Consider the following 19699-nt stretch of genomic DNA (forward strand, 5'->3'; position numbering starts at 1 on the left):
AGTGGCCAAAGCAGGTCCGGGGATCATGTATGGTAATATATCAAAGACAAACTTCAGGGGTTTCACGAATTTGTGAGGTGGATTCTATGAAGAAATGTGTTCTAAATCTAAGGGCTCTAGAGCTAGAATTCCGTCCAGCTGAACTGAAAACTCCAAATCTGGACTACAGACAGAGACCCATGTGAAAGCTGGCTGGAGGGGGTCCCGGGTCTTGAATTCAGCTCCAAGCCACACCACGTTCCCCACAATCGGCGGCGCCAGCTCCCTCTCCCCTCCCCTCCCTCCCTCCCCCCCTCCCCAGACGCCTGGCTGGGGATTGTTTACTGGAGTTTGTCTCCGGAGAGCAGGAAAAAATAAACCTCCTTTCTCTGGCCCGAGAAGCCTTCTTTCTTTGGCCAGCAGGGCACGTCAGCAGATCTTGTGCCGGGCGGCGGAGGGTCTGCTCTGGGGGGTCGGGTCGAAGGGGCATCTTAAAATAAGATAGAGACTCAGTTGTCTGTATGGTCGCTGACCCATATACAGTCAAAGGGAAGAGGGGGCCCAGAGGATGACTATTTAAATCCTTCCATCATTTTACATCTGTGTCTCCTGGACAGTCCCACATTCCAGTGGGTCTGGTGGGGCCTGTGGATTGCTTTATGGAGGAGTTAAAGATGCAGAATTAGCAACAATGACATGTCTCTGCTGTGATTCTCCTGCCCAGACGCCTTTGACTTTTGTTACTAATGATGACTAATAATCCTTTTCAGAGGCAGATTTCAGATGCGTTTAGCCCTAGACTGCCCAGTGCCTCCATGTACATTATAATTACATTGGAATCACACACTAACCCCGGGGGGCAGAGGAGAGCTTGCATAGATTGTTAGGATGTGGGCTTCAGGACTGGGGGAGGAGTTGGGATTTCTTAGCATCTGTACCATATAATCAAATGCCTGCTTCTGGGTTGTCTCACTTTGTTCTCTAAATACTCCCCACGTGGGTCTGGTCTCCCTTCCCAGACTGGAACCTCTCACTGACAAGTTATTATGATTCTCTTTTATTCTCTTCTTTTCCCCCAATGCTGCCCTGTAAGGAATGGGCACATGGTAGGTGCTTAATGAAGACCTGTCAAACTGGGCCCAGTGGCCTATAATCCCAGGTACTAGGGTGGCTTGAACTCAGGAGTTCTGGGCTGTGGTAGGCTAAGCCTACTGGGTGTTTGAAGTAAATGTGGGGCCTTCCAGGTTGCCCAAAGAGGGAAGAAATCAACCCAGGTCAGAAGTGAAATAGTTCAAAACTCTTGTGCCAATCACAGTGAGACTGAGCGCTATGAGTAGACCTTATGCCCCTTCACTCCTAGCCTAGAAGAAAGAGGAAGACCCAGTCCCAATAGCTAACTAACTAGATGGATGGATGGATGGATGGATGGATGGATGGATGGATGGATGGATGGATGGATGGATGGATGGATGGATGGATGAATAGATAAATAAACTAATGAATAAATAAGATAACAAATAAGATCAAATAAAATTTTGAAAATTGTCAGTTGATTGAGGTGACATGGTATAATGGAGAGTGCTGGAGTAAAGTCTGGAAGACCTGGATTTTAATCTTGCCCTCAACCCTAATGAGCTATGAGAACATGCGCAAAATTCTTCTTCTTCTTCTCTTCTTCTTCTTCGTGAGGCAATTGGGGTTAAGTGACTTGCCCAGGGTCACATAGCTAGTAAGTGTTAAGTGTCTGAGGCCAGATTTGAACTCAGGCTCTCCTGACTCCAGGGCTGGTGCCCAACCACTACGCCACCTAGCTGCCCCTCTTCTTCTTCTTCTAACTGAGGTTAAGTGACTTACCCAGGGTTACACAGCTAGTAAGTGTCAAGTGTCTGAGGCCGGATTTGAATTCAGGTTCTCCTGAATCTAGGGCTGGTGCTTTATCCACTGCACCACCTAGCTGTCCCCAAATCACTTCTTCTTAAACTTTAGTTTATTCATCTGTTAAATGGAAATAATTACCATTCAGAGTTGTGAAATTCAGATGAGATAGTATATTTGAAGCGCTTTGCAAATAGAAAAGCACTCTATAAATGCCATATGATAATAATAATTGTTGTTTGTCCCATTTGCTAAGAGGACCAATGACATAATGGGGTGAGGTCTCGACTTATGCATAAATTGGATTTAAGTGAGGCAGAGTTGCACAAAGTCTTCAGCTTCTTTATCTCTTCCTGAGTCATCAAAATCCAATGGCAGGTCAAAAGTCAAGACAACTGGAGATGGCCCAGGATAAAGTGGACGACCTTGGTGTCTTCAATGTCTGATATCACGCTCTAAGCACCCCACAGCATCTGCTTCAGCTACTTTTCATGGCCATTGGAACAAATTGTTCTCATCCCCCCCCCCATTCTGCCAGGCTATATGGGCTATTCAGGGGGACTAGCACCTCTGGTTTAAGAGCTTCTGAGCCCTTCTCAGGGCTGTTCATCCACCTTTGGTATCCATTTGTCACCCAACTCTCCCTCTTTGGCTCCAAAAAGCTATAACATGCGCAGTGGCCACACCCCAGCAATCCATCTCAGCAGATGGGCTAGACCAGGTTGAAGGTCACTGACACACCTCAAGCCTGTCAGTGAGTTAGGGAGATGTCTACCCAAGCACATGGAGACTTTCCCCATCAGAATGGTGGAATAATAAGACTAATGCCATCAAGTGGATTATAACACTTGGTAAAAAGTCACTCAAACTCATATCCAACCTTAATAGGACATCCAGCAGCTATTATGGTGAAGCCTTTTCTGTGAACAAGCCAGCACCAACCTGCCTAGAACTCCTAAGCCCAAGAGATCCTTCTTCCTCAGTTCCACCCACTGGCTTTCTTGAAGTCCCAACTAAAATCCCATTTTTACAGAAAGCCTTTCCCAGCACCTCTTAATTCTTATTTATCCTGTATATAACTTCTATGTACCTATTTTCCCCTTGTTATCTTCCTTTTTAGTGCCTTCAGGACAGGGACTGTCTTTTGACTCATTTTGTGCCCAGTGCCTGGTACATAATAAGTATTTATTGAGTGACAGATTAATGCTGTTCTTCCACCAGTGAATGAATGAAGCTCTTACTATCTGTGCAAGTCCTGGGGATACAATTAGAAGAGTTAGACATTGCCTCTGTGACGAGTAAAAACTAATGTGTGTGTGTCCTTACCTGCCCCTCAGTGTGTGGGGGGAAACTAGCTAGGATTTACTTATAAATTAGAACCTTCAGCAACAGTGTTTGGGCCTTAAGTATATTAGAAGTTAGTAAAGATAGAACACATGGAGTTCAGAAAGATAGCCAAAGCTTTTCTACCCTAGGGTTCAGAATTGACTCCTTCTTCTTCCCTTTAGCCACCAACCTGAAGTTCTGGAAGGAAAAAGGGCAGACCCAGGGAGCCAGCCTCCCTTTCTACTTTTTTTTTTGCAGGGAAATGAGGGTTAAGTGACTTCCCCAGGGTCACACAGAAGTATCAAGTGTCTGAGGTCACATTTGAACTAAGGTCCTCCTGAATCCAGGACCAGTGCTTTATCCACTGTGCCACCTAGCTGCCCCCCTCCCTTTCTACTTCTTGTCTTCCTTCCTCGAAAGGGGAGGTCCTTCAAGCTGATTGGTTGAGAGTGGTCTCATCTTGATGTTGTAGTCCATAGCCTCTGAGAACAACACCCCACCAAGGGCCAGCCAGGTGTGGTCTCAATTTAATCAACCTTAAGTAGGTTCTCAGTCAGTCTCACCCCATTCAATCAGTTCTTAATCTATCTCCAGATGGGGCCTTTAGGCATCTGCCAAATCCTATTATTTTCTCACACTTCCCCTTAAGGAGCTCCCAGTTTTAATGAGGGAGATAATATAAAAGGTTTCATTTGAAAGTCATATGGAAAAGTCCCATGATCCTTAGAGTACAACAAATGATAATGCCCTTTCTTTGATGTAATTTTCATTGATTATACCTGTCAGCCTCTGATGTTGAATCATTTGACAGTGCCAAGGACTTTGGTGACAAGAACTTTGTTTTGGGGGTCTTCAAAAGATATAGATGTAGTTCCTGTGGGAGTAGCTGCCAGGCTGAATCTCTACCTAGGTTGTTTGCCAGGATGATGGCTGGGGGTGCTGGGGGTGGAAGCATTGCTATTATAAAGAATCTTGGACTCAGAGTACCATGCCATTAACATCAGGGTCTGAGGGAAGATGGTAGTCAATGTGGTGGTTTGACTTGTCTGGTGCATGCTGCCGTCTGTCTCTCCCTCAGAGTGCCCCGCTGCTTCAGCTAGGCTGACTTGTCTGCTATGTGGTGACAGTTGCTTGGCAGTTGGTAGGAAAGGCTATTTCCTTCTCCATGGGAGCTGCTACCCAGATGGTAGCTGGGCTGGAAGCAAGACCTATGGTCTGTGGGGCACAGGCGCCCACCACTACCAGAGCTCACTCCTGTTCCTGTCTGCTAGTTGGTGACAGTTGGTCAGCAATTGTCACTGGTGTTGATAAGTAAGGTGGAGGCATTCTCCAGTAGAGTGGGTTGGCTGGGCAATTCCCTCAAGTGAGGGAATTGGTGAGAGTTTCAAGGGGCTCCTGGCCTTTGTTGCTCTTCCTTTCCTTTCTCTTTAAACCTAACAAGTTTAGATTGTCCCACAAGCATGAATAGATCTTTTCTTCCCCAGCACCTCTCTCCTACCAAGCTGTTCTGGACTGGAGGCTCCCAAGAATAACATCTGATTTCTAGCAACACAGGACCTCCACCCAAGTGGAACCAACCCCAGGCAGCTAGGCAGCTGCCACATGGGCTGACTTCTTTGGGGCACCTTTTTTTTGGGGGGTGGTGGCGATGAGCTCAGCCAGTACTAGTCAGATAGATGACTCTAAGCTTGATGTGGAAATAGCTTCATTATCATTTACCTTTCTAATTCTGGTGCATATTGTGTGTGGGCTAAGGAGCAGCATGACCCACAGCCCCAAGACAACCCCTCAGCACCATGAGCCACAATCACAATAGGAAAGGAAAAAGAACCAACCTTTAATGTCAAAGGAACCACAGTTACATGGCTCCTCCCAGAACAAGGGCTCTTAACTTGGAGGTTGTAAACTTTTTTTTTAATATTCTGATAACTTTATTTCTATTTTTATGTTTTTATTGATGACTTCTGTTTCTTACATTCTCATAGGGATCCCCAGTATCCCTCCTTTTCTCCTTCCCAGAGTCATCCCATATAACAAAAAAGTATTTTTTTAAGGGAAAAATTAATGGGCACAACCAATGATTCATTGAAAAAGTCCAAAAACCAAGTTGTGGTATATGAATACAATGGAATACTATTGTGCTGTAAGAAACGATGAGCAGGAGGAGTTCAGAGAAACCTGGAGGGTCTTGCGTGGGCTGATGATGAGTGAGATGAGCAGAACCAGAAGAACATTGTACACAGTATCATCAACATTGAGTGTTGATCTACTGTGATGGACTAGATTCTTCTCACCAATGCAATGGTACAGAAGAGTTCCAGGGAACTCATGATAGAAGAGGATCTCCAAATCCAAGGGAAAAAAAAAAAAGAACTGTGGAGTATAGATGCTGAATGAACCATACTATTTCTTTTCTTTTTGGTGCTGTTGTTTTTTCTATTTTGAGGTTTTGCATCATTGCTCTGATTTTTCTCTTATAACATGACTAATGCAGAAATAGGATCAATGTTATTATGTGTGTGTGTGTATGTGTGTATATATATATATATATATATATCCTATATCAGATTACCTGCTGTCTAGGGGAGGGGGGGGAGGGAGGGGAGGGGAGGGAGGGAGAAAAATCTGAAATTGAAAAGCTTGTATAAACAAAAGTTGAGAACTATCTTTACATGTAACGGGAAAAAATAAAATACTTTATTAATTAAAAAGAAAAAAGGAAAAGTCCAAAAACAGGTGCAATGTATAACACCTGTGGATCTCCCACCTCTTTGAAGGGGTAGGTTGGGGATGTCTTCTCATACCTCTTCCTTAAATCCTGCTTGAGCTCTGTATTTTTGTTCTGTCCCACCTTTGATTGTTTGGGTGTGTGGTTGTTCTTTCCATTTCATTGCTGTAGTTATTGGGTATTTTGTTTTCTCTGCTTACTTCATTCTGCATCCGTTCACGTGATATCTTTACTCCAATATAATTGCCTCCCTCTGCAAATTCTGTATTTTAGTTTATGTATTTTAAAACATTCTTCCAAAAAGCAGTCCTTAGTCTTCACCACACTGCTACAGGGGTCCATCATGATTTTTCCTCTCAATGATGGCCGCAGAGGCTGGGCTGCAAACAGATCTGGTGATTAGGAAGACACTATTACTTCCAAGGCAAATCTCGGGTTTGAGTAGAGGTGGTGGTTCGACTTGCCTGGCATTAAAGAGTGTCTTGGCAAACTAATGGGAGACAGTTGGCGTTCATCAAAATTTCTGGAGCTTCCCAGGCAGAGTCCCTCAGAATTGCTGTTTCCTAACCAGGACACAGGTATCAGGACACCTGCCGAGAGCCTGCCTTGTTTGTATCCAAAGAATGGGCCTAACTCCTTAGTTATAAGCTAAAAAAAAATTCACTTTAAAATATTGTACTAGGGGCAGCTGGGTGGCACAGTGGGTAGAGCACAGGCCCTGGAGTCAGGAGTACCTGAGTTCAAATCCGGCCTCAGATGATTGACACTTAATAGCTGTGTGACCCTGGACAAGTCACTTAACCCCAATTGCCTCACCAAAAAAAAAAAAAAAATACTGTACTGAAGTCTACTAGGCTCTAAGTCCCAGGAAGTCTAGGAAATCCTTCCTCTTGCCAAGGATAAGAACCAAAAGAATGGAGACACAACTCCAAGGGATTCTAAGCTGGGCTAGAGTCCCTTCTATGAACTCCTTTGCCTGGCAGGGTGGGGAATCTTGGCAGCTGCAAGTCTTCCCTGGGGCCATTGCCTGGGTTGGATAGTGTTAAGTAGGATAATTGGACCATAGCTTTCCACCTAGAAGGGACTTCAAAGGTTGTGAGTCCAACCCTTTCATTTTGCAGCCATGCAAACTGATGCCCAGAGTGATTACCTGGCTTCTCCAGTGTCACCCCTGTGTCTGAAGTGAGATTTAACACAGGGTCTTCCTAATCCAAATCTAGTACCTATCCACTGCACCACACTGCCTCTCTTGAACAATAATTCCCTGATCATGTCATTCCACTGCTCTTAAGAGCTAGACTTGGACAAAAGCAAACTTCCTGTAACAGAAATGTCCAATCTCATGTACAATTTTCTTATTTTGCTCCACTATGTGTAAGGAAATGCCACTTTACTTGGTGTTGGTGAAGTTCAAACTTTTTTTTAAATTTTTAAAGCAATCTAGAACTAGAAGGGCCCTCCGAGTCCACCCAGCCCCAACCCCCTCTTTAAGTGGCCTGCCAGAGCTTACACAGGAAGTAAGCATCAAAGGGGGAATTTGAACCCAAGTCTTTTAACACACAAGCCAGTTTCTTTCCACTGGTCTACATGACCTTTGCACAGTTCTGACCACAATAATAGCTGACATTTATATAAATGCTTGAAAGTCTGCACGGCACTTTGCATACATTTTCTCATTTAATCTTCACAACATTTCTTGTTTTGTTTTGTTTTGTTTTGTTTTTTCTTTTCTTTTTTTTTACATATAAGGTATTTTATTTTTTCCGTTACTTGTAAAGATAGTTCTCAACTTTTGTTTATACAAGCTTTCCAATTTCTGATTTTTCTCCCTCCCTTCCCTCCCTCCCCCCTCCCCTAGACAGCAGGTAATCTGATATAGGTTATATCTATATATCTATATAAATATAGATATATATATATACACACATATTTATATATACACATAATAACATTAATCCTATTTCTGCATTAGTCCTGTTATAAGAGAACAAATCAGAGCAATGATGCAAAACCTCAAAATAGAAAAAAACAACAACACCAAAAACAAAAGAAATAGTATGGTTCATTCAGCATCTATACTCCACAGTTCTTTTTTTTTTTTTTCCTGCATTTGGAGATCCTCTTCCATCATGAGTTCCCTGGAACTCTTCTGTGCCATTGCATTGGTGAGAAGAATCTAGTCCATCACAGTAGTTCAACACTCAATGTTGATGTTACTGAATCTTCACAACATTTCAATGAGGCAGGCACTACAGTTATTATTGCCTCCCTTTTATGGATGAAGAAACTTAGATTCAGAGGCTAAACGAGGTGCTTATGGTCATTGTTGTTCAGTCATTTGAGTTGTTCCCACCTCTTCGTGACCCCATTTGGGGTTTTCTTGGCAAAAATACTGCAGTGGTTTGCCGTTTCCTTCTTTGGTTCATTTTACAGATGAGGAAACTGAGGCAAACAAGACGAAGTGACTTACCCAGGGTCACCCAGCTACTAAGTGCCTTAAGGCTGGATTTGAACTCAGAAAGATGAGTCTTGCTGACTCCTGGTCTGGCACTCTGTGCAATATGGCACCACCTAGCTGCCCTGCCCATGGTCATACATCTGCTAATAAGTGTAAGTGACAGGAACCCAAGACTTCCTGAATGTAAATCCACTAGGTCACAAAGCTTCTCTGGAACAATTCTCTGACCAGGTTATTCCACTGCTCAAAAACCTTCAGTGGCTTACCAAATAACATACAAATTACTTTTTTTCCTGTCATTTAAGACCCTTCAGAGCATGACTCCAATACGCCTTTACAGGCTTATCACATAGTAAGTAGTTCCTTCACCTGCTCTCCATTCTAACTGCTTCACTCTTCCTTGGCACAAGCAGCCACCCCATCCCCCCATGCCTGCACTGGTCTCCCCTACATCTCTACCTTTTAAAACCCTTTCCTTCTTCCAAAGCCCAGCTTGAGTCCCACCTCCTCCATGAAAGCTTCCCAGATACCCTTCCCCCTCCCCTTCCATTTATTAGTAATTCCCTTCTTAAATCTTTCACACCATTCTATGTGGATCTCTCCTAAGTAGTTATGTTTATAACTTGCATTATATTTGTCTCATCCTTCGGCCCTTCAAGGGTAGAGACTATTGTTTTGTTTCAGATTTATATCTTCCTAAGTCTAGCATAATGAATTACACAATAGGCGAATAGACAAAAGATCAATTATTTATGTCAGTGTGGGAACTACCTTTTCCAATGCTGATTGAAACCTGCTTGTGGCTCAATAAGATAGATCCTAGGGAGTTACCTGAAGCACATATGGGTTAAATGACTTGCCAAGCATCATTTAATTGAGTATCAGAGGTTGGCTTTCTATCCAAGTCATAAGTATCATGAAGGACAGCTAGATGGCAAAGTGGGTAGAGCACCAGGACTAGAGTCAGGAAGACTCATATTCCTGAGTTCAAATCTGGCCTCGGACACATCCTAGCTGTGTGACCCTGGGCAGGTCAGTTAACCTTCTTTGCCTCCATTTCCTGATTTGTAAAATAAGCTGGAGAAGGAAGCAGCAAACCACTCCATTATTCTTACCAAGAAAATCCCAATCAGGTCATAAAGACTTGGACAGAACTGAAATGACTCAACAACAGTAACATAGTATCATAGCTTAAAATTGGAAGGGACTTTAGACATCATTTAATCTTACTACCTTATTTTACAGATAAGGAAACTGAGGCCCAGGAGCAGCTAGGTGGCACAGTGGATAAAGCACCAGCCCTGGATTCAGGAGGACCTGAGTTCAAATCTGACCTCAGACACTTGACACTAGCTGAGTGACCCTGGGCAAGTCACTTAACCCCTCATTACCCCACCAAAAAAACAAAAAAACAACAACCCCAAAGAATAGGAAACTGAGGCCCAGATGGGTTAAGTGGCTTATGTTGGTCTCATAGATAGTAAAAATCAGAGGTTTGATTTAAGCCAAGGTCTTCCTAACTTAAAGTCCATCTAATGTTTTTTTTTTAATTTTACTTTTAATTTTTTTCCCAATTACATGCAAAGATAGTTTTTTGAGTTCCAAACTTTTCTCCTGTCCTCCCTTCCCTCCCCACTCCCAAAGCCAGCAAGCAATCTGAGATAGGATATAAATTACAATCCTGTTAAACATATTTCCACATTAATTATGTTGTAAGAGAAGAATTAAAATAAAAAGGAAAAAATGCAAGAAAGAATAAACAACAACAACAAAAAAAGTAACAACAAAAGTGAAAACAGTGTGCTTCAATCTGCATTCAGGCTCCATAGTTCTTTTTCTGAGTGTAAAGAGCATTTTCCATCATGTCTTTTGCATTGTCTTGGACCATTGTATTGCTGAGAAGAGTGAAGTCTATCACAGTTGATCATCACACAATGTTGTTGATACTGTGTACAGTGTTCTCCTGGTTCTGCTCATTTCCCTCAGCATCAATTCAAAGTCCATCTGTTTCTTTATCCACTATTCCATGTTGCCTCTTAAAGTTCACACAAGTGATTAATAAATGCTAAAGTTAATTGAATTAAATGCTGTTAGCGTTCTCACATTAAATTACTTTGTATTTGTTTTGCACATAATTTTTATATGATTGTCAGTGTACATGTGGTTTCTTCCCCAGTAGAATATAAGCTCCCTGAAGGCAGGGTCTCTTTTATTTTTGCTGTTGTATCCATATCACCTAATATATAATGTGGGGCTTGTTGATTGAATCAACTAACCTTAGTCCTTGATATTTCTCTCCTGGAATCCCATCATCTGTATCACATGTTTATCTCTTGTTTTGGGGGTTTTTTTGTGGGTTTTTTTTGGTTGGGCAATGAGGGTTAAGTGACTTGCCCAATGTCACACAGCTAGTAAGTGTCAAGTGTCTGAGGCTGGATTTGAACTCAAGTCCTCCTGACTCCAGGGCCGGCACTCTTTCCACTTCGCTACCTAGCTGCCCCCATATGTTTATCTCTTGATGAAGCATTAGTTTGTCTTCTTTGCTCACGTTTCCTCATTCCTCACCATATGTTAGTCTTGTTATAATAACAATAACAACAACACCAACAACAAAAACAACAATAATAATAATAACACCATGTATATAACACTTTAAGGTTTGCAAAGCTCTTTACAAATATTATCTCATTTGAACCTCATTGGGGTGGCACAGTAAATAAAGCACCCTCCCGGAATTCAGGAGGACCTGAGTTCAAATCCAGCCTCAGACACTTGACACTTACTAGCTGTGTGACCCTGGGCAAGTCACTCCTCATTGCCCCACAAAAAAATAAACAGATAAATTGATTAAATTAAATCATTTGAACTTCACAACAACCCTGGGAGGTGGGTGCTGTGATTATTATCCCCATTTTCCAGATGAGGAAATTGAGGCTTTGCCAGAATCACACAGCTACTAAGTATCTGAGGCAAGATTTGAATTCAGGTCTTCCATCTTCCTAGTCCTGTGTTCTGTCTTCTCCACCTCACTGACTAGTTTTCTTAGTGAGATTGTGAGCTCCCTGAAGCTAGGCTACAGTTTTCTTCTCTATCTTCCTAGTATTCACACAGGGCTGAGTATATAATAGGTATCCAGTCAGTGATTGTTGATTTGAGTATTCACTGTGGCCTATCTCCACCAGGGAAGGGGATATATGACAAAATCATTGTGAAAACACCCTTTAGACAATTATTAAAGGTTTTCTCAACTTCCCACTATTCAGATGTTCCCTCCTATCCCCTGTCCTGTTCTCTTTTCTTCATCTGGTCACTATCTGGGGTCTGCCAGTCCTCCCCACTCCACCTTAGCCTTTTTGGGAGTCTTCAGGACTAAAGTAGTTGCTTGAGTCCTGTGTGTGCCAGAGGTGTGGAACAGATAAGTCATGGAGCATGCTCTGTAGGGAAGTTGTAGTTGAAAGTACATAGGTATATTGGGTGAAACTAGGTGGTGCAGTGGATAAAGCACCAGCCCTGGATTCAGGAGGACCCGAGTTCAAATCTGACCACAGACACTTAACACTTACTAGCTGTGTGACCCTGGGCAAGTCACTTAACCCTCATTGTCCCCCCCAAAACAAACAAACAAAAACAGACAAAAGCACATAGGTATAGAAATTTGGGGGAGGGGGAAACCCAGTAGCACTCCATATAATTTTCATCTCTTGGGCTGCTACCCCATCCTTTCCCTCTTATCTCAACTCCTCCCTGGTTCCCTGCCCTTTGAGATGTGCATGTCAGTGGATGAGGTGAGAAAGCTCTCTACATACCCCTACTACTGTGTGGTTGTGATAAATGTCAGGACTTCAGATTAGCATATTAGCGAATATGCTACTAGATTCCCTAGTTCTCTTGCCAGGGGGCTATAACAGATTGGGGGCTATCTTGGCTCAGCTTCAGTCTCGAAAATTGTCTGGTGGAGTTTTTCTTGCCAGAGAGAAAACCATGGGGTTTGGGAGATATCAATGGAATCAGTGGGGAATTGCATTTCCTAAGGAGGTCTAGAATAGATCATTAGTGACTATCGACCAAGTAGGAAGAACAGGGTGTGGAAACAGGAGAGCACAGGTAGAGGCTTGTGTAGCTCGCTGAAAGTTCCCCTAGGGAGATTTTTTGCAAGAAAGTGGCTGAATTGAACTGAGGCAGCAGATCCTCTCATTGCAAAAAACAGCTGGATTGAGATGTTTGCACTGTGGTGCCTAACAGGATATCTGGTAGAGTGAGCTAGGGAGAGGAATCATGGGCTTACAGGAGGAAGGGACATTTCACCTCATCCAGTCCTACTCATTTTACAGATGAGGTAACAGAGGCCCAGAGAAGATACTGATTTTCCCAAGATCATGTAGAGAGGGACAGCATCAGAATTTGAACCCAGGTAGCCCAGATTTCAAATCCAGCCCTCTTTCCACTGAACCACATTGGAAATACATATAAAAAGAAAAACAGTCCCTGCCCTTAAGGGGTTTGCAATATAATGGGGGGGGGGAAATACACTCAGAAGGAAGGTGAAGGAGCTAGGGGAGGAGGGTGATAACTCTAAAGAGAGTAGTTTGGGGGCAGCTAGGTGGCACAGTGGAAAGAGCATGGGCCCTGGAGTCAGGAGGACCTGAGTTCAAATCAGGCCTCAGACACTTGATACTAGCTGTGTGACCCTGGGGAAGTCACTTAACCCCAATTGCCTCACCAAAAAAAAAAAAAGAAAGAAAGAAAGAAAAGAAAAGAAAAAAGAAAAAGAAAATTATCAGAATATTTTTTAAATAGAGTTTATAACCTCCAAGTTAAGAACTTCTGCTCTAGGAGGAGCCATGTAACCAGTTCATTTGACATTAAAGGTTGTTTTTTTTTTCCTTTCCTATTGTGATTGTGGCTCATGGTGCTGAGGGGTTGTTTGTCTTGGGGCTGTGGGTCATGCTGCTCCTTAGCCAACACACAACATGAACCAGAATTAGAAAGGTAAATCATAATGAAGCTATTTCCACATCTAGCCTAGTGCCATCTATCTGACTAGTACTGGCTGAGCTCATTACCCCCCTACCCAAAAAGGTGCCCCAAAGAAGTCAGACAACATGTGGCAGCTGTCTAGATGCCTGGGGTTGGTTCCACTTGGGTGGCGGTCATGTGTTGCTAGAAATCAGATATTATTCTTGGGGAGCCTCCAATCCAAAATAGCTTGGTAAGGGAGAGAAGTGTTGGAAGAGAAGACCCACTTGGAAAGCTCTCTACCTTGGTACTTAGTGGGGAATCTATACTTGTCAAGTTTAAAGGGAAAGGAAAGGAAAGAACAACAAAGGCCCAGACCCCCTAGAAACTCCGACTAGTGGTTTGGTCCTTGGGTGAGTTGCCCAGCCAGCCTACCCCATACCTGGCATCTCTGATGGGGATATACCCCTCTCTCTTGACCTGCCTTCACTGCAGCTGCACCCCAATACCTCCCATCCTAAAAGTGGTTATCTTTTGAATACTAAGTAAGAAGACAAAGTGGGAGAAAAGTGGGTAAGAAGAGGAAGGACCATGTGTCATCTTTGTGACTCAAACTGTTGGCTAATACCTCTCTTTTTGAAAGTTTTGATCTTAGTGTGAAAACAAAGTAGTATTTTGGTGTGTAACTTTGTCCCTTTTCCTAACGCCTAGTGAATTTCCTATAATTATGACATCGTTACTTTTCCTCTTAAATGATAGCTGAGAAGCACTTATGTCTAGAGTATTGTTAGCTATTTAAGGCCCTCAGAAGACAATACTGGGTAGGAAATTTCCTAGACCCAATGTGACTGCATCCACAAGGCACAATTTAAGAATTACCTCTCATTTCAAGAGAGGTGATTTAATGGGAAAATTTAGAGTCCGAGGACCTGAGTTTGAACTCTAGTTCATCCACACACTATGTGTGACCCTTAGGGACAGAAAAAAATCACTAAATAGTAGTACTCTCTGAACCTCAGTTTCCTTTTCTGTAAAATGTAGCTAATAACACCTCACAGGGATATTAAGAGGCTCAAATTAGATGTATGTATTTAAAGTTATTTGTAAACTATAAAGCACTATGGGTATCTAGGTGATGCAGTGGATAGAGTGGAAGGCCTATAGTCAGGAAATCTCATCTTCCTGAGTTCAAATCCAGCCTCAGACACCTACTAGCTGTGTGACCCTGGGCAAGTCACTTATTCTTGTTTGCCTGAGTTTCCTCATCTGTTAAATGAGCTGGAGAAGGAAATGGCAAACCACTCCAGTATCTTTGCCAAGAAGACCCCAAATGAAGAGTTGGACATGACTGAAAAACCACTCAACAACAACAGCACTATAAAAATGTTGGCTGGAGTTATCAGCATCTCTACCCTCCCGTCCCCACCTGTCACTGACCCTTTGGGCCATCTGGGGTCTTAAATAGGTTGGATTTTTGGTGAGGAGTACTTAGTTTTAACCAACTCTGTGTGTGTGTGTGTGTGTGTCCATCTGTGATTTCCTCCTTCCTCCTGTAGGATACCGAGAAGGATTTCTTTGGAAGCGAGGTCGGGACAACGGGCAGTTCTTAAGCCGGAAGTTTGTACTGACCGAACGAGAAGGGGCGCTGAAGTATTTCAACAAAAATGATGTAAGCCTAGGATGGATGGGGATCAGGGTCTTGGGAGTTGGGCAAGGATACTTTGTTGCTGTGAACCACTCATTCTGGGAAGCAGTAAAGAGTGTCCATTCTCTACCTGTGACAAAGCCGTCCTCCTTTTTCAAAGCAAAGGGTAGGCTAGGTCTCCTCTGGTCCCACGTTCCTCTCAAACACTTTAGCAGGAACAAACAATTTAAAATTGAAGGCCTCCCCTCTTTCCCCCAGCCTAAGCCGCTGTCCAGAGGAAAAAGACAATGCTGAAGCTTCTCTTCTTGACCTGGTGGTGGTGTAAAGAATATCAAAATTCCCAGGAGTCCAAGTTCTTGGGTTCACAGTTCATAGATTCGGATTTTGAAGGGATGTTAGAGGTCATTGAGCCCTATCCCCTCATTTTTTTTATAGATAAAGGAACTGAAGCCCAGAGAGATGACTTGCCAAAGGTCACATAGGCACTAAGTGGCAGGGCCAGGGTTTGAACCCTGATCCTCTGACTTGAAATTCAGTATCCTTTCTCCTGTTCTACTCTTGTTCTGTCTAAAAGTCCTTCAAGATGGAAGTTTGGGAAACAAACGTCAGGCTAACCGGGGCAAATCACATAACTTCTGTGGGCCTCAGTTTCCTCAACTGTAAAATGAGGGTTGGAAGGGGCTAAAATTCTAGCTATACTATCTAAAATCTAATGAGTGGTCACCAATAAATTATAAGCTTTAGCAAGGGTATTTAAGTGTTTAAGTATTTATTAAAGAGCATTAGGATCAGAGAGAAAGGTAAAAATCTAACTATTTCTAAGAGACCCCATCATCCGACCCACCTTGGCGAGGTCAGGAACCAAAAGAGACAGAACCCTTCCACCAGAACCCTTCCATCTGCTTCCTACTTCGTGTTCTCCTCCCAGAAATGGGAAGCTCCTCAAGTTGATTGGTTGGTAGCCTTGATAGACAGTACCCATGAGCAAACATAACTTCCTGGCGCCAAAGACCTTGACCGCATGGCTTGCCTTCAGAGGCCTTCTCATGGCGGAGTTTTTCTACAGTGAGTCTCCAGCAGGTGGCGTCATTCCAATCATTACAGGGTGTTGGATATGATAACCAATAAGGCCCCTTTCAACACTAAATCTGTGAGTGTTCCATACCCAGGTATGCCACACGCTGGCACCCAGGCTCTCTGACTCACACACTATCTCACACGTCTTGTTTTTCTCTCAGTGGCCCCTGTGGGCACACATCAGATATCTATTGATGGTCACTGTGGCCAAGGAGCACTTTGGGACTGTGGAAGAAGTGGCTCTGGCACTGGTGTGGGCCCGAATCCTGGCTTTGCTTCTCTCTCTCCTTTAACTCTTATCTTCAGTTGTCTCATTTATAAACTATGGGGGTTGAACCAGAAGACTCAGAAATTCCCTCAGCCCTCCCCAAACTGTCTATTCCCAGGCCCACTTACACTTGTCATTATGCTCCAGACACTTCATCCAATGGGCTGAATCCATTCTCCAATATGTCTGACAAACTGCTGGTACTTGAATACATCCAATGAAAGGGAGCTCACCACCTGTGGAGGTGGTCCATCCCAATCTAGGGTAGTTCTCTTTGCTAAGGAAACTTTTCCTTAACATCAAGACTTAAGTTTATCTCTTTTCTAGAATAGAGCTCTGTTATTATAGTTGTTCAGTTGTTTTTTGGGTTGTGTTTGATTCTTCATGACCCCATTTGGGGTTTTCTTGGCAAAGGTACTGACGTGGTTTGTTATTTCTTCTCCAGCTCATTTTACAGATGAGGAAACTGAGGCAAACAAGAATAAGTGACTTGCCCAGGGTCATACAGCTAGAAGGTGTCTGAGGCCAGATTTGAATGCAAGAAAATGAGTCTTCCTGACTGCAGGCCTGGTACTCTATCCATTGAGCCACCTAGATTGCTCCTGGAGTCAGGAAGACCTGAGTTCAAATTTGGCCTCAGACGGACACTAGCTGTGTATCTCTGGATGAGTCACTTAACCACTGTTTGCCTTAATAAGTTCATGGAATCTTTTTTTTTTTTTTTAGTGAGGCAATTGGGGTTAAGTGACTTGCCCAGGGTCACACAGCTAGGAAGTGTTAAGTGTCTGAGGCCAGATTCGAACTCAGGTCCTCCTGACTCCAGGACTAGTGCTCTATCCACTGCGCCACCTAGCCGCCCCTCTGTTTGCCTTAATAAACCAGAGAAATAAATGGCAACCTCCTCTAGTATCTTTGACAAGGAAACTCCATGTACATTGTGGTACATGGGGGTTACAAAGAGTCAGACGTGACAACAATAATCTATAAAGGGCTTTGGAGTAGTTGTTAGTTTCAGGGAACACTATAACTCAAGCAACAAGCATTTATTGAGCATCTGCTGTTTGCTGGAGATGCGCAAGCAGAAATTAATCCATCTCTGTCCTTGAGAAGCCTACATTCTGTCAAGGGAGACAACACACACACACACACACACACATACCTGTAAGTATATACAAAATAAGTATAAGATCATTTTGGAGGAGTGGCACTAATCCCTGAGTGATATTTTATTTTTTTGGAATAATGTTTGCAAAATGCTTTACAAATATCATCTCATTTGATCCCCACAATAACCGTTGGGAAGTAGATGCCATTGTTATGTCTGTTTTAAAGATGAGGAAACTGAGGCAAGCAGAGTTGCACAGCTGGTAAATTAACTGAGGCTGTAGTTGAACTCATTTCTTCCTGACTCCAGGTCCAGAGCTCTAGCCACTGCTAAACCTAGTTGTTTCTCACAGAATGGTCTTTTTAAAGTTTAAAAAAAATTTTCCCCCCAAATTAAGATCATCTTTTATCTTGGGTGCTGGCGGCTCCACCCCTCCCCCACCTCAGCAGCTGTCACACTAATGAACAGCAGAAGTCTGGGGAAAGAGCAGATGCTGAGAAAAGCAGAAGAGGGACAGCAGCCAGGCATATTTCATGGCAAGTTCGCCTCATGCCTTAGGAGGTGAGGCTGTTCACCTTCTCCTTGTCTGGGTGTGGAATCCGGATGCCTGGAGTCAAACCTTGCCCCTTCTGCTTACCAGGGGTAAGACCATGGGCCACCCCCCTGCCCATTGCTTCCAGCCTTTGTTCCCTCATCTTGAAAAGGGGAGTAGTAAGACTTGGACAACCTGCATATTTCATGGAATTTTAGCAAGGACAGTGCCTTTATCAACTCTCAAATGATATATAAACATGAGGGTTGGTTTTTTTTTCCTTTTCAATACAGCATCTTTTTACTTTTATAGAAGTCTAAAATATAGCTATATTCAATTGGATATAAAGGTTTTGTTTATTAAAAATATATTTGAGGGCAGCTAGGTGGCACAGTGGATGGAGCACCAGCCCTGGATTCAGGAAGACCTGAGTTCAAATCTAGCCTCAGACACTTGACACTAGCTGTGTGACCCTGGGCAAGTCACTTAACCCCAATTGCCTCACCAAAAAAAAAAAAAAATATATATATATATATATATATATATATATATATATATGACATTTCTTCCCCCAACCCTCCCATCATAAATAACATACATATTCTTTTCTTGCTTTCAGATTCACCTTTTACATCCCAAATAACTTCATATTTATAAAATCTGAGAGTTGGAGGAAACTTTAATAGCCATCTCATCTAACCCGTACACAAAATTCTTAATTCTTCCACTTATGGGTTTCCTTATTTTCTTAATTTTCCCCTTCATGTTCCTTATATTTTCTTTTTTTATATTTTATTTAGAATTTTTCCTTATATTTTCTTAAACATTTATACTGAAGATGTTCCTCACTCTACTTTCCTATAACTTGACATCCTCACTTGTGACAAAAAATATATATATATAGGGCGGTTAGGTGGCACAGTGGATAAAACACCGACCCTGGATTCAGGAGTACCTGAGTTCAAATCCAGCCTCAGACACTTGACACTTACTAGCTGTGTGACCCTGGGCAAGTCATTTAACCCCCATTGCCCCGCCAAAAAAAAAAAAATCTTCCAAAAAAAATATGTATCTATGTGTATATATATGTAAAAGACCAACACCTTGCCTGTGTCTGGCAATGAATGCCTCATTCTGCATCCATAGTCCCACACCTCTTGCCAAGACAATGGCAAACAGGAGCTTTTTCTACAGAATTCTGTGCCAAATCCTGATAGGGAAAAATAAATCTTATTGGCATTTGCATAATTTCTACATTTCCTACTTGCTATAGAGTTGTCAGCCTTGATCCCAAAGGAGCTAGCGAGCCCTCACCCTCAGGAGGTCGAGAGATGAATGGGGCTGGGGCGGATGCTTTTGCAGGGGTAGGTGGAGCCCAGTAGAAGTCAGGTGTGAGGAAAAAGAAAGCTCCAGGTGGCTTGTAGTCTTCCTTCTACCCACACTGAGGTTGTGTTTATGCAACAGAAAGCCACCAGATTGAGAGCCTGTCTGGTATTTCCAGCCATCACTATGAGCAAATCAGTTTAACCCCATGGCCAGCCTGATAGATTATTCTGGAAACAGACAGAAAAAAAAAACACACACACACACCCAAGTGGAAAATGTGCTTCAGTGACCCATGGACTGACAGAAGCTAAGTGACATGTCCCTGGGTAGACATGAGAAGAGCTTGCCACCCCGTGGACTGAGTTGAACTGGCTACAGGGATTCCACTGACAGCCAGACACAGCACATCTCGACAAGCTGCCGC

At 43.0% G+C, this 19699-nt stretch overlaps 1 protein-coding gene across 1 annotated transcript in view; it reads left to right on the forward strand.

The window, feature by feature from the left end:
- Positions 1-19699, forward strand: part of ADAP1 (ArfGAP with dual PH domains 1) — a 173471-nt gene that overhangs the window by 126172 nt on the left and 27600 nt on the right. Inside the window, exon 5 of the mRNA XM_043986858.1 lies at positions 14879-14991. Coding sequence (XP_043842793.1) covers positions 14879-14991 — 113 coding nt within the window. The remainder of the gene's footprint in view (positions 1-14878; positions 14992-19699) is intronic.

The sequence above is a fragment of the Dromiciops gliroides genome, chromosome 1 (genome assembly GCF_019393635.1).
Source record: "Dromiciops gliroides isolate mDroGli1 chromosome 1, mDroGli1.pri, whole genome shotgun sequence".
Classification (NCBI taxonomy): Eukaryota; Metazoa; Chordata; class Mammalia; order Microbiotheria; family Microbiotheriidae; genus Dromiciops; species Dromiciops gliroides.